This window comes from Podarcis cretensis (genome assembly GCF_951804945.1).
Source record: "Podarcis cretensis genome assembly, chromosome: 8".
NCBI classification, from domain to species: domain Eukaryota; kingdom Metazoa; phylum Chordata; class Lepidosauria; order Squamata; family Lacertidae; genus Podarcis; species Podarcis cretensis.
The window spans coordinates 88363629-88378741 of record NC_137177.1 but is presented as its reverse complement, the minus strand read 5'-3'; the positions used below and the strand labels follow the sequence as shown (position 1 = coordinate 88378741).

Genomic DNA, 15113 nt, shown 5'->3' with positions numbered 1-15113 from the left:
GTGAGGTGAGTGGGGCTGAGAGACTTCAAAGAAGTGTGACTGGCCCAAGGTCACCCAGCAGCTGCATGTGGAGGAGCGGAGACACGAACCCGGTTCCCCAGATTACATGACTACCGCTCTTAACCACTACACCACACTGGCTTAGTAACTTATGGACTTTGGCCAGTGAGGAAAAGATAATACATGAACTGTGTGTCCCCAGGGGGATGGAGGGTCCAGAAGGCTTTTATGCCATCTGGTGGGGTTTTATTTCCTGTGTTTCAGACTTAGATGCTCAACATTTACCACCCATGCCAGCCTGGGAAACACAGGAGCCTTGATTTATATTGGTTCCTTTTTCTTATTGTTTATTGTTTGCTTTCTATATGGTATGATGGACTGCCCCACACTGTTGGGTTACAGTCATAAAGGAAAACATTAACAACAGCCACCACCTTGAGCTGTTTAGAAGAATAGAGCTGCGTAGAGATATCCTCATGGAAAACAAGGAAACCAGACTTCTTCTAGAGCTTAACTCAGATAGCACAAACTCTGATTCCACTTACCAACTTAGGGTTCTGAACCAGGGCAGCTCGTAGGAGTGATAAACGTTGTAACCGATGGTGATGATCTCCTGGAAGCACTTGATTTGCACACACATTACCTGAGAGACAGAGAGACAGACAGACAGACAGCAGCAGTAGACTTTGGGGTCTCAAATTCCCTAAGTGCCCTGTACAACACCAAAATTTGGCACTCACATACAACTTCTATTCTACATCATAGTTGTGATGCCCCTGAGACTCTGCGCCCAGTGCGAGCAAACCAGTTATGCTCCCCTAAATATGCTTTTGCAGACAGACAGACAGACAGCAGGGGGGCATGAGTTTTGATAAATTTCCAGGCCACTTCAAGAGAACAATAAGCATTCTTGCATTTATTTTTTTGTATTTATTTATTACACTTATATCCCATGCTGTTCTCCAAGGAGCTCAGTAGATGGCCTTTTGCTTGTGGAATTATCTCCCCACAGAGGCTTGCCTGGAGCCTTCAGTACATAGAATAGAATTTTATTATTACGGTCACAGACCAGTTCCGGCTCAGTTACAATATCAGGAAAATCATAAAACACAACAGGAATACACTGAATTGCAATTGGGAGACAATTCAGATATATCGGCAGTTTAAAAAATATATTAAATCTTGATCACTAAAATATAACCTAAAATTATCATGTAAAACCTTAATCATTTTGGTAGTACAGCTTGTTCCCTAAGTTTTATGGCAGTCGCACAGAATTTGGCCACCCTTAGCGTGATGTCTAGACACTTGTCCTCTACCAGGAGTTTTAGAAATTGAAGTTCGGACCCATTTGGAGATTTTGTATAACAGGAGTGATAAATACCGAGCATATATCCCCGTAGAAACGGCAGCATAACAAGACATGAGAGACAGTTTCTACCTCCATCAAACCGCAGGGGCAGACTCGTTCCACATACGGTTTACCCTCGAATCTGTCCTGCAATAAGGCAGATGGCCGCATGTTGAATCTAGTGAGGGTAAATGATCGTCTGTATTTGGGTATTTGTAATTTTGACAAATAATTTGCTGGGGTAAATCCTCTCCCATTATCTTTTATTGCTGGGTGTTTATTCATCTCGCTCACGTGGCATTGCAGTTCCACATCCCAAATTTGTTGACGGATTCCTTTTGTACATAGTTTTAGGCTCCAGACAAAAGCATTCCTCTTTCCCCATGGCCTTTTAAACTCGCGAGGAGGTGGGATCCAGCCCTGCCTTCCGGCAAGAGGAGGCCATTCCCGAACCCCCAGGCCTCCATCGGGAAAAGATCAGCTTCCAGAAAGACCGCAAAGACTTACGATCATCATCAAGACCATGGGTCCCAGGTAGATGATGATGAAGAAAAAGACGATCATCGCCAGAGTCAGGATGCCTCTTACCCACCAGTTCTTCCATCTGCAGAGGAAGGAAAACATCAAAAGAGATCAGGGATTCCTTGGCTGAGACTCCTACATTGTAGGGGGTTGGACTAGATTGGTATCTCTCCGATGACTGGTAGAATCCGGGACCAAGGAGAAGAGTCGGTGGAAGAAGATTGGAAAAAATTTAAAGTTTATCTTCAAAAATATTGCAAAATTAAGGATTGTTAAAAAGATGTTGGGAAAAGGAAATTATGTGGTTTTAGTAGAAATGACATAAAGGATTAAGTAAAAACGAGTTGGTGAAAGAGAGAATGTAAAATTATAGTATATTAAGACAAATTATTAAGATAAAAATAAGGTTGGAAGGATTTGCTGAAATAAGAAATTGAATCAGAATACAAAAATGGGAGGTGTGAGGAGGTCAAGGAAATAAGTAAATGTAAGCAAGTGATGTACAGGTTTGATTTTGTTTTTCTATTTTTTTTCTTCTGTTTTCTGGCTTTTGAGGATTTTTTTTTATATATATATATGTATTGTTTCTTCTTTTTTATCATTGATTGTTATTTTTTTTTTCTCTCTGTAATCTTTAAAACCTTAATAAAAATTTATTAAAAAAAAATAGATTGGTATCTCTCCAACTTAACAACCGTTTGAGTCCCGGGTGGATAAAAAACTATGATTAAAAACAACAACAGTTTTTTAAAAAAATTTAAATCGGATTTTTAAAATGAAATGTTTTTGGAGGAAAAATCTTTCTAAAGATAATTTTCTATTTAAGTTACATTATAGTCCAAAGGCTACTCATCAGGAAATAAGGATTTGTTTAAAGTTTTTCATGTGTGCTAAATTTTATTTTAAAAAATCATTTAACTACATTGCTTAACAAACATGGATACATATGCTATAACGTTATTGTTTTAGTTAAATAAATTGTTTAAATTATTATTAAGGAAATGATTATTTTTCTCCTTCCAACAAAGTACAGCAGAAAAGTTGTCCAAATATAAACAATCATTTCATAATTATCTATGTATTTCTGATAGTATAACAAAGCAGTAATTTTTGATAATAGATGTAAAAACTACTCTGAAAATTTTATTATTCCAAAAATGAAACTTTCATCTGGTTGTAAATATTAAGAGAATGCCTGCAAGGTTGAACCTTCCTGTAAAACAAAAATGATTTAAATCACGTCTTACTGACTACTGATTTAAATTGATTTGATTTGAATCAAATCCCCCCTGTTTGAGTCTATGAGAGAGCTTGCAGGGGAAGAAACAGAAGCCCCGCTGTGGAAATTTACTCTTTGCAGAATCGGAAGATCCGCTCCCTGATGGCTTTCAAAGTTTTGGCACATTCTTAGCAAGGGCGAAAGGCAACTGCTATTTCTGGCACCAGGCTGCTTCCTGAGAGAACACGGCCCCCGTCCATTCTCCCTCGGGGGTCTCTTGGCAGAAGGTCACACTCCAGACACTGCCAGAGAAACGGAGGCTTGCAGAAGCATAGCTGTCAACTTTTCCCTTTTCTTGCAAGGAATCCTATTTGGAATAGGGGAATTTCCCTTAAAAAAAGGGAAACGTTGTGCAGAAGATGCCGTTGTGAAACACACACACACACACACACACACACACACACACACACTAACAGATGCAAGACTGAAACACAACCCAAGGGCAGCGCAACGTAAGAATGCACTGTATTTTTCGCTCCATAAGACGTATTTTTTCCCTCCTAAAAAGTAAGGGGAAATGTGTGTGCCCAAGAAGGGAGACAAGGGACGCAGGTGGCGCTGTGGGTTAAAGCCTCAGCGCCTAGGACTTGCCGATCGAAAGGTCGGCGGTTCGAATCCCTGCGGCGGGGTGCGCTCCCGCTGCTCGGTCCCAGCGCCTGCCAACCTAGCAGTTCGAAAGCACCTCCGGGTGCAAGTAGATAAATAGGGACCGCTTACCAGCGGGAAGGTAAACGGCGTTTCCGTGTGCGGCTCTGGCTCGCCAGAGCAGCGATGTCACGCTGGCCACGTGACCCGGAAGTGTCTCCGGACAGCGCTGGCCCCTGGCCTCTTAAGTGAGATGGGCGCACAACCCCAGAGTCTGTCAAGACTGGCCCGTACGGGCAGGGGTACCTTTACCTTTACCTTTAAGAAGGGAGACGGGACTGATGAGGCAGGCATTCCCTTCTCCCTCCTCACAGAAAAGCCCGCAGGAACCGTGCACCCTTAAAAAGAGCGCACAGCTCTTGGGGGCTTTTCTCCGGAGGGAGAAGGGACTGACTGGCCACATCAGTCCCTTCTCCCCCCTCGTAGAAAAGCCTGCAGGAGCCGCGCGAAGCCTGTGCAGGGCAGTGGGGAGCCTTCATCTCGCTGCCCTGCAGAGGCTTTGCGGGCTATCCCAGGAGCCAGATCACTCTTGCTGTTCTGGCTTCTGGGATTCAGAATATTTTTTTTTCTTGTTTTCCTCCTCCAAAAACTAGGTGGATCTTATTGCCTGGCGCGTCTTATAGAGCGAAAAATACAGTAAGTAGAGTCTCCTGGATCAGGCCAGTGGCCCACCTTGCTTAGCATCCTGTCCTCACAGATGCCCCAGACCCACAAGCAGGAATCCAGGCACAAAAGCAGCCCTCTCCCGTCCTGTGGTTTCCAGCAACTGGTATTCAGAAGCCTTGCTGCTTCTGTGGAGACAGAGCACAGCCATTGTGGCTAGGAGCCAACAATAGCAGATAGAGAATAAACAGTACCACTGACAGACACCTCCCACCCAAAAAATTCTTCTTTTGTTAAGGTGTCCTTTTTGTGTGTGTTTGTATTTTTCTTGATATAGGTCTATACATTTTTCATTCCCTTGGTGACTTTCCATATACAGTACAGTGATACCTCGGGTTAAGAACTTAAATTCGTTCCAGAGGTCCATTCTTAACCTGAAACTGTTCTTACCCTGAGGTACCACTTTAGCTAATGGGGCCTCCCACTGCCGCTGCCGCCGCCGCCGTGCGGTTTCTGTTCTCATCCTGAAGCAAAGTTCTGAACCCGAGGTACTATTTCTGGGTTAGCGGAGTCTGTAACCTGAAGCATCTGTAACCCGAGGTACCACTGTATGTGAGAAGCAACTTCGTAATTTTTGTGTGGCATTCCTTTGGAATGACATGGTGAAAATGTAGCATTTTACTTCATCGCGTTTTGGGCTCACTATACCCTTCCTGGGACACGGGTGGCGCTATGGGTTAAACCACAGAGCCTAGGACTTGCCGATCAGAAGGTCGGCAGTTCGAATCCCCGCAACGGGGTGAGCTCCCATTGCTTGGTCCCTGCTCCTGCTAACCTAGCAGTTCAAAAGCACCTCAAGTGCAAGTAGATAAATAGGTACCACTAAGGCGGGAAGGTAAACGGTGTTTCCGTGCGCTGCTCTGGTTTGCCAGAAGCAGCTTAGTCATGCTGGCCACATGACCCGGAAGCTGTACCCGGTAGCCGCAACCCCTGAGTTGTTCGCAACTGGACCTAACGGTCAGGGGTACCTTTACCTTTTTATACCCCTTCCTATGTATTATTTCTTTATTGCATTTTTACCCCGTCTCTCCTCCAAGGAGCTCGAGATGGCATACGTGGTTTTCCTCCTCTCCATTTAATCCCCACAACAACCCTGCAAGGTAGGTTAGACTGAGAGGCAGTGAGAGGCCCAAGGTCACCCAGTAACCTTCAGGGCTCAGTGGGGATTTGAACCAACGTCTCACAGGCCCTAGGCAGACACTCTAACCACTACATCACCCTGTGGTGTCCCTGAGGAAGCATCACCCCCCAAAAATGTATCATGCCTGCAACAATTCATATTTCTGACACCTGGAGTCCGCCCCCCCCCCCGGCAACAGCCTCCGTCAAAACAGGCTGACATCACTGGAAAGCTGAGATGGACCACCTGTGGACATTGCCAGTGCTCTTTCCAGGCTGATCAAGGCAGTCAGAGCTGGACAGTCCCGGGGGGAATTGGAAAATGCCTCTTCATGGGAGGGTCTAACACATGGGTAGGCAAACTAAGGCCCGGGGGCCGGATCTGGACCAATCGCCTTTTAAATCCGGTCCGCAAATGGTCTGGGAATCAGCGTGTTTTTACATGAGTAGAATGTGTCTTTCTATTTGAAATGCATCTCTGAGTTATTTGTGGGGCGAAGGAATTTGTTCATTTATTTATTTTTCAAAATATAGTCTGCCCCCCCCACAAGGTCTGAGGGACGGTGGACCGGCCCCCTGCTGAAAAAGTTGGCTGACCCCTGGCTTAGGGCATGGGTAGGCAAACTAAAGCTCGGGGGCTGGATCCGGCCCAATCACCTTCTAAATCCAGCCCGCAGACGGTCCGTGAATCAGCATTTAAGTGGCTTTTACCTGCTGCCTCTGCCTGTTTGCATTTTAAATCAGCATGATTTTGCATGAGCAGAATGTGTCCTTTTATTTAAAACACATCTCTGAGTTATTTGTGGGGCATAGGAATTCGTTCATTTATTTATTTTTCAAAATATAGTCCGGCCCCCCACAAGGTCTGAGGGACAGTGGATCGGCCCCCTGCTGAAAAAGTTTGCTGACCCCTGGTCTAACAACCTTGAATATAATGAACCTGAGCTTTTGTGTGTGCATCAGTTGACGTATACAAAATGTACGGATTGTAAAACTGCAGGAGGGAAGTGTAATGAATGTATGGGGGTTGCTCGTGCGTAAGTTGCCACCATGCCTGGCTAGTTTGCCTGGTTAAACCTTTCCTGACTGGACAGCCCTTCACTTCGTGGCTGTTCAGTCGCTAGCAGAATCCGTCAGTGGGCGTTTCTTAAACTTCTTCCAGCACAAAAGCTCTTTGACGCCAAGTCTACACCTACTTTCCCTGCGCGGAAGTCTTTCTGCGCAGGGTGGGTGTGCTCTCCCCGCTGGTCTCCAGCGAAGAGTCCTCTCCGATTCCCCCAACCGCCCCCCTTTATCCCTGGTGTTACGCTGATTTCCTTCCCCAGCCGATGAGTTCCCTCTCTCCCTGCTTGGCCCTTCTCTGGCATCGCTTGGGAGCCCTGCCTCCACTTCTGGCTCCGATGTCAGTTCCCTGACAGGAAGTGAGGGCTCACATGCTCGAATCCTGTTTGCAGGTTTCCCAGAAGAGGCACCCGGTTGGCCTCCTCTGTGAGAACAGGATGCTGGACCAGATGGGCCACCGGTTTGATCCAGCAGCCTCTGCTTAGATTCTTAGGTTCTTAAATGCCCATCTCCATATGCAAAGTTCTCATTCCAGACACAGGAGAGCCTGCCTGATACCCAGACACAGGATACCCTGTTGGTCTGCTTGGGTGGTGAACAAGGAGGTGTCATAAGCAGTTCCGAAACCGGAAAATATTTCCTGGATACAAGAGAAACAACAACAAAATTCTCACTTGTGCAACCATTTTCTTCTGTCGCCTCTAGCCGCTTCTGATCCTCCCCATTTTAAACTATCTAACTGACATGCAGGAACACAATAATAACGCTTTCGCATTTTAATTTCCTTGCAATGCTAGCTTCAAAATGCACCTTTTAAGTGGCTTTTATCTGCTGCCTCATTTCAAACTGTACTGGCTGCTTTTAGTGTTTCTTAATGTTACAGCTGGGTGTGTGTGTTTTTGCCGCTGTTGTGGTTTTTGCTGTGAGCTGCCTTGCAACGTTCTGGAAAGGTGGAAGAAAAATCCTCTTAAGTGCGTCATAAATAAAACTTTATAAAAAGTACTGTAGGCTCATACCAAAACTGCACCAGGTTCCTGGTCTCCAAGAAAGTCAAATATGATTTGGGGCTTCTGGGGGCACCAATCCAAAGCCCAAAGCAGCTCAACCAGGAGGGTGGAGTGGAGTGGGAAGGGGAAGGCAGCAGACATGGGCCCCCAATAAGGTCGGAATAATGGGAGTGAAACAGAAAGACCACCTCTCTCCTTGCAGACCCTCTTGGGTGCTGAGATCAGCAGAGAAGACCCTCCTGATAATTCCTCCACCCTGAGGTTTGCGGATGGTGGCAGCCTAGGAAAAGGCCTTCACTGTGGCAGCCCCTAAGCCCGGGGTCAGCAAACTTTTTCAGCAGGGGGCCAGTCCACTGTCCCTCAGACCTTGTGGGGGGCCGGACTATATTTTGGGAAAAAAAGAAAGATGAACGAGTTCCTATGCCCCACAAATAACCCAGAGATGCATTTTAAATAAAAGCACACATTCTACTCATGTAAAAACACGCTGATTCCTGGGCTGTCCGTGGGCCGGATTTAGAAGGCAAGCGGGCCGGATCCGGCCCCGGGCCTTAGGTTGCCTACCCATGCCCTAGCCAGGGGTCAGCCAACTTTTTCAGCAGGGGGCCAGTCCACTGTCCCTCAGACCTTGTGGGGAGCTGGACTGCATTTTGGAGGGGGGAAAAAGATGAACAAATTCCTATGACCCACAAATAACCTAGAGATGCACTTTAAATAAAAGCACACATTCTACTCATGTAAAAACACGCTGATTCCTGGACTGTCGGCGGGCTGGATTTAGAAGGCAATTGGGCCGGATCTGGCCCCTGGGCCTTAGTTTGCCTACCCATGCCCTAAGCTATGCCACTCCCTGCCCAGAGAGGTGGCCCTGGCACCTTCAATGTACAGCTTTTGGAGGATGTTGAAGATGCACCTCTCCCCCTGGCTTTTGGCAGCTGAGGTGCATGTTTTTATTTTTCTGACTGTAAGTTGCTTTAGATTGCTTTTCGTATTGTTTTTTTAATGCTGTAACCCACACTGGGACCTTAGGGTGAAGGCTGAGTAGTAAATGCAGTGGTACATACGCTTCAGGTTACAGACTCCATTAACCCAGAAACAGTCCTTCAGGTTAAGAACTTTGCTTCAGGATGAGAACAGAAATCGTGCTCTGGCAGCGCGGGAGGCCCCATTAGCTAAAGTGGTGCTACAGGTTAAGAACAGTTTCAGGTTAAGAAGGGACCTACGGAATGAATTAAGTACTTAACCCGAGGTACCACTGTAAATAACAAGTGAGCCCTGGGGAGGAGGGCCCCAGCTCAGTGACAGCCTCCATCTAGCAAGTATTGGCCGAGGAAAACCCCCTGCAACCCAGGAGCATCACTCGTGCAAACGAGGACCGTCATGCTCCAAATCATTTAAAGTCATTACTAATTATTACTGTTTGGCCATTGTTCCATAACTCGGCCCTCTGGGCAGTGTACAAAAAAAAGTTTAGCAGAAATTAGGAATGACAAAGAAATAAACTTATCAAAACGGAGCACATCCGAGCTAGTTATCTGACAAAGCCCCCACTTGCCGTACTAAGAATCGCTTTCACAGAATTACGATTCCAATCGATGCCCTTGGTGGTGGTGGATGGTCAGTATGGCAAAATACAGTACAAGGAGAGACTCTGTGGGCAACCTCACGTAGAGGACCTGCACCACTATTTATTGCAATGCCCGCTATATATAGAACCAAGAGACCGATTTATAAAACGCCTGCTCACGAATAGAACACACTTGAACAGGGCGGAAAGGGGGAAATGGCTGCTGAGTGATACTGATGACTTCGTAACTTATAAAGTAGTACTATATGCGTTGGCAGCTAAGAAGATCAGGAGAAAAGAACTAGATAAAATAGCGGTCAATTGCAAAGGTGATTTGGACATTTAAGCTGGCACATTCTACCTGAGAACCCCTTGCCACTCTATCGTATGCAATAAATAATTTTTGGGAGAAGTGATTGTGGTTCTTTGTATCTGCAGTGCCTAATGTTCTTATGGTTTTTATGGTTATTGTTGCTTCTCTCTTTGTTCCCTTTGTGAATGATGCCATGGCCTTTGGCTAGTGCAATAAAGTTTATGATGACGACGACAAAGAAATAATACAACGGAAACGCTACAATGTAAACGCCAAATCAGCAAAAACAAAACATGGCTTCTCTCAAATTCACCCAGTTAAGTTTTCCTGTATCGATTTTGTAAGTTTGCAAAGCTGAAAATGAAAACAATAAGGAATAATAATAATAATAGACAAGAAACATCCTGTATACGGATGCCCTTATGCTTTACATTGCTTTCTTTTTTGCTTTGCAAACTTATACAATGCAATAAAAATATCACGGGGGGAGGAAATGTGCCTAATTATATGGAGAACTAAATTCATCACATAATCCCACTCAGCGTAATAAAACTCTCTTAAAGGGTTTTCATTAAAAGCATATGAGCCACTGCAGAAGACGTGCCAAATGTCAAGATCAGTCTTGCATGAGGCTAATGAGAGCAGGCCTAAGAGAAGAACAACAAAAAAGAGGTTTTATTGGCAGAGAGGGGCCATCACAGAAGGCGCCAGGCAAACCACTCCAGGCCCTCTCCATCGCAGTCACCCTCTGCACTCCAGAGTGAAGTGGCCGATGGAGAACAGCATCTGTTGACACCCCGGGGGCACAGGCAGGCTCATGCAGGAAGAGGCCCATCCCACTGGGTAATAATAATAATATAAATAATATAGAATCATAGAATCATAGGATCATAGAGTTGGAAGAGACCACAAGGGCCATCGAGTCCAATCCCCTGCCAAGCAGGAAACACCATCAGAGCACTCCTGACATATGGTTGTCAAGCCTCTGCTTAAAGACCTCCAAAGAAGGAGACTCCACCACACTCCTTGGCAGCAAATTCCACTGTCGAACAGCTCTTACTGTCAGGAAGTTCTTCCTAATGTTTAGGTGGAATCTTCTTTCTTGTAGTTTGGAGCCATTGCTCCGTGTCCGCTTCTCTGGAGCAGCAGAAAACAACCTTTCTCCCTCCTCTATGTGACATCCTTTTATATATTGGAACATGGCTATCATATCACCCCTTAACCTCCTCTTCTCCAGGCTAAACATGCCCAGCTCCCTTAGCCGTTCCTCATAAGGCATCGTTTCCAGGCCTTTGACCATTTTGGTTGCCCTCCTCTGGACACGCTCCAGTTTGTCAGTGTCCTTCTTGAACTGTGGTGCCCAGAACTGGACACAGTACTCCAGGTGAGGTCTGACCAGAGCAGAATACAGTGGCACTATTACTTCCATTGATCTAGATCATAATTTTATTTCTATCCCGCGCTCCCCAGTCAAAGCTGGGCTCAGAGCGGCTAACAACAATAAAAGTAACACAGCATTCTAAAATCAAATTAATGGCAACCATTGGGCTAGAGTTCTGTGAGGATTACCAAAGGAAGGGGTCAGGCTGTGCCTTGGCCAAAGGCCTGGTGGAACAGCTCTGTCTTGCAGGCCCTGCGGAAAGATGTCAAGTCCCGCAGGGCCCTAGTCTCTTGTGACAGAGCATTCCACCAGATTGGGGCCACGGCCGAAAAAGCCCTGGCTCTGGTTGAGGCCAGCCTAACTTCCCTATGGCCCGGGATCTCCAAGGTGTCATTATTTGTAGACCGTAAGGGCATACCAGGAGAGGCGGTCCCGTAGGTACGAAGGTCCTAGGCCGTATAGAGCTTTAAAGGTTAAAACCAGCACCTGATCCTGTACTCCACTGGGAGCCAGTGCAGCTGGTATAGCACCGGGTGAATGTGATCCCGGGGCGAGGACCCCGTAAGGAGTCTCGCCGCGGCATTTTGCACCCGCTGGAGTTTCTGGGTCAGTCTCAAGGGCAGCCCCACGTAGAGTGAGTTACAATAATCATACTGCATCACAGTGTGGTATGGTGGTTTGACATCATCTGATAGGAAGTGCCTACAGAGGGTGGTGAATACAGCACAAGATATTATGGGCTGTCCTGTGAATCTGCTGGCTGAAATAGCGGAAGAACGTTGCCTCAAGAGAGTGAGGAAAATTCTCAGGGATGATTCACACCGTGGCCGCACTTTCTTGATCTCCTGCCCTTGGGCAGAAGATACAGAAACATGATTAGTCACACCAACAGGGTAAAGAACAGCTTCTATCCGTGGGCTGCTAGGCTGCTGAATGAAAAGATAACAACAGGGCAACTGACTTTCGGGTTTGGTGGGTGTGCGTCAGTAAATGAGGGAAATTAAGACTAAGAGAGCTGATTGGGGGGAGGGGTGCTCGTGTAATCTCACTGTATACAAGTTGTACAAGGGACAATAAAGTATTTCAATGATCAAGCCTGGAGGTGACCGTCGCATGGATACACCTCTTCTGTAGACACAAGCCATGAGCAATGGAGAGCCCAGGCAGATTATGCCCCCTGCTCCTTAGTAGACGGGGCAGGGGGTGGGCAGAGAGGTGCCACATCAATTTCTTGCCTCCGGCACCCCCAAAGCATCTTGGGCCAGCCTTGATGGGAGTGGGGACCAAGCAGTATTTGTTGGGGAGGGCCAGAGCTCAGTGGTACAGCATCTGCCTTGCGAACAAAAGGCCCCTGGTCAACCCCCAGTTGCACCTCCAGGCAAGGTTGGGAGAGATGGCTGCTGGAAACCCTGGAGAGCAGCTGCCAGTCAGTGTTGGCAATACTCAGCAAGATGGACCAATGGTCTGACTCTGTATAAAGCAGCTTCCTATATGCCTGTGCTGTTTGTGGGGGCCCAGCCTCTCATAACACGTCTGTAGGATTTCTGAAATAAAATATGGGGACGTTGGTGGGGTGGGGTGTCCTGGTTGCATACAGGCCACTGCCATTTTGGCACCCGCTCCTCAGCTGAGCTATGACACCACAACTATTAGATAAAGCACCCTTTCAGCTCCCCCTTTGGGAGGGAGAAATGCTTGCAAGGTCACTCTACTCCATTTGACCAGTCTACGGAGCTGGCAGTCCCACAGGTGCCCCATGACGCCTGTTCCACATTTGTAAGAACTTTAATCTTTTAATGTGGCAGCACCTACACTTTGGAACTCCCTGCCTATGGATATCATAGAGCTGTACTCTTTCTGGTGGCGGCTAAATGCTTTTTTTGTTCCAACAAGCCTACCCAGATGCTAAGGAAGCTGGTGCGAGTTTTAATCTGTTTTCAGCCCACTGCAATTTTAAGTTTTTGAATGTCTTAAATCATTATTGATTCTTCTTATTCATCCTTTTATTATTTTGCCTTTCTTTGTAAACCATGCTTTTTGTGATTTTTTTCAATATCAAGCAGTATATAAATTTTATAAAATAAATAAAAAGTGGGCTTTGCTGCAAAATGCCTGAGTGTGTTTTGACATCAGCATTTACCTGGAGGACAGGTTGGAGAGAGCCCTGTTAAGGACCTCTGGGGTGTCATCCACCGGCGCTGCTTGGGCAATCTCCGATTTGCATTCGCTGTCCGACGCCGTTTCTCCATCCAGCTTGCTTTCAAACTCTGATTCCTGCAGGACGAGAGAGGCAAAGGTTTAATGCAAAGAAGCAAGGGGGGTCAGGGTGAAGGACTTCCATCTGCACACATGCAAAGGCTGTTATTTAAATTTAAATACTTTATTGTACAACTTGTATACAGTGAGATTACACGAGCAGCCCCCACTCAGCTCTCTTAGTCTTAATTTCCACTTGTTTACTGACACACACACACCAAACCCAAAAGTCAGTTGCCCTGTTGTTATCTTTTCATTCAGCAGCCTAACAGCCCATGGATAGAAGCTGTTCTTTACCCTGTTGGTGTGACTAGTCATGCTTCTATATCTTCGGCCCGAGGACAGGAGATCAAGAAAGTGCCGGCCAAGGTGTGAATCATCCCTGAGAATTTTCCTCACTCTCCTGAGGCAACGTTCTTCCGCGATGTTATCCAGCGGATTCATGGGACAGCCCATAATATCTTGTGCTGTATTCACCACCCTCTGTGGGCACTTCCTATCAGTTGATGTCAAACCAGCGTCCCACACCGTGTTGCAGTATGAAAGGACATTTTCTATTGTTGAGTCTGTAACCTGAAGCGTATGTAACCTGAGGTACCACTGTAAACTTGGTGGTTTTTTTGGTTCGCTTTTAACAACTGACTGGACTCAGTGTTTTACCAGAGAGTAACTGGTTGGTGGAAGCAGGGAAGCGAGCACAGTGGTGGCAAAGGGATCAATAGACCGTTAAACGTCCGGGGACCCTGTGTGATCGCCGCAATGACCCTCTTCAAACCTTGTTTAGGTTAAAGCAAGTCATGGGAAGGAGGAAGAAAAGGGGTTCGTCCCAGAGCGAGATGGGTGCATGCAAATGTACAAGACCTCAGCACCAACTCAAATGCTGAGAGGAGATCAGGACCAGAGGGAGGAAGGAATCAGCCGCTCTTCCTTCCAGCAAGGTTTAAACTGCATTATTATGTAGATGCATTTACCTCAGGAGGCCCTCGCCAGGTAGAAAATTGATAACATCAACAGAAAATGAGATATAATATATATGCTGGCATTGGCACTGTATATTATGTACTCATTTAAAAGCCACAGTTCTCCTTCGTATCAGCAACGGAAAGAGTCATTGTACCAGCTTCCCAAAGTGCAAAGATGGCCTCAAGCCATCAGGGAATTGCAACAGCAGCCATAATCATATCTCCTGGTATGGCCCGCGGAGGACCTTAAGGTCCACAAATGACAACATTTTAGAGGTCCCAGGTCGCAAGGTGGTTAGATTGGCCTCAACTAGGGCCAGGGCCTTTTCAGTAGTGGCCCTGACTTGGTGGAACGCTCTGTCACAAGAGACTAGGGCCCTGCGGGACTTGACATCTTTCCGCAGGGCCTGCAAGACAGAGCTGTTCCGCCTGGCCTTTGGTTTGGACTCAGTCTGACCTTTATGTTTCCCTCCCCTAATGGTCTTGATTTATGGGCTACTATTAAAATGAGGCTGCATTTTAAATTGCATTTTAACCTGTATTTTAAATTGTTTTTTCCACCCCCTATTATGATTTTGCTGTAATTTTACTGGTGTTAGCCGCCCTGAGTCCAGCTTTGGCTGGGGAGGGCAAGGTATAAATTATTATTATTATTATTAGATAAGTAAAATTGGAATGGACCCCCAAGTGCCATCTCATCCAATCGCTGACAATGCAGGCAGCCCAGCTCAAGAATCCCTTGTGGCGACCCAAACCTCCGCTTAAAATCCTTCAAGAAAGGAGAGATCACTATCTTCTGAGGTATTCTATCTGGAATGGACAAGGACAGCCAAGTTCCCACTATCCAATGTCTTGGCTGCAAAAAGAAGTCGTTTCCGAACCGACCGCAGTGGCGTAGCGTGGGGGTTGCAGGGGGGGCTGGCCGCACCGGGCGCAACATCTGGGGGGGCGCGCGCTCGCACTCGCAGCTCTCTGCCCCTACCTGG

The 15113-nt window shown here is 46.5% G+C and overlaps 1 protein-coding gene across 1 annotated transcript in view; it reads right to left on the bottom strand.

Moving 5' to 3' along the window:
* CDS2 (CDP-diacylglycerol synthase 2) overlaps nt 1-15113 on the bottom strand; it is a 50676-nt gene that overhangs the window by 20995 nt on the left and 14568 nt on the right. The window contains exons 2-4 of the mRNA XM_079987533.1: nt 13050-13183; nt 1859-1955; nt 546-643 (exon numbers count right to left, since the gene is read on the bottom strand). Of these exons, the coding sequence (XP_079843659.1) occupies nt 546-643; nt 1859-1955; nt 13050-13183 (329 nt within the window). The remainder of the gene's footprint in view (nt 1-545; nt 644-1858; nt 1956-13049; nt 13184-15113) is intronic.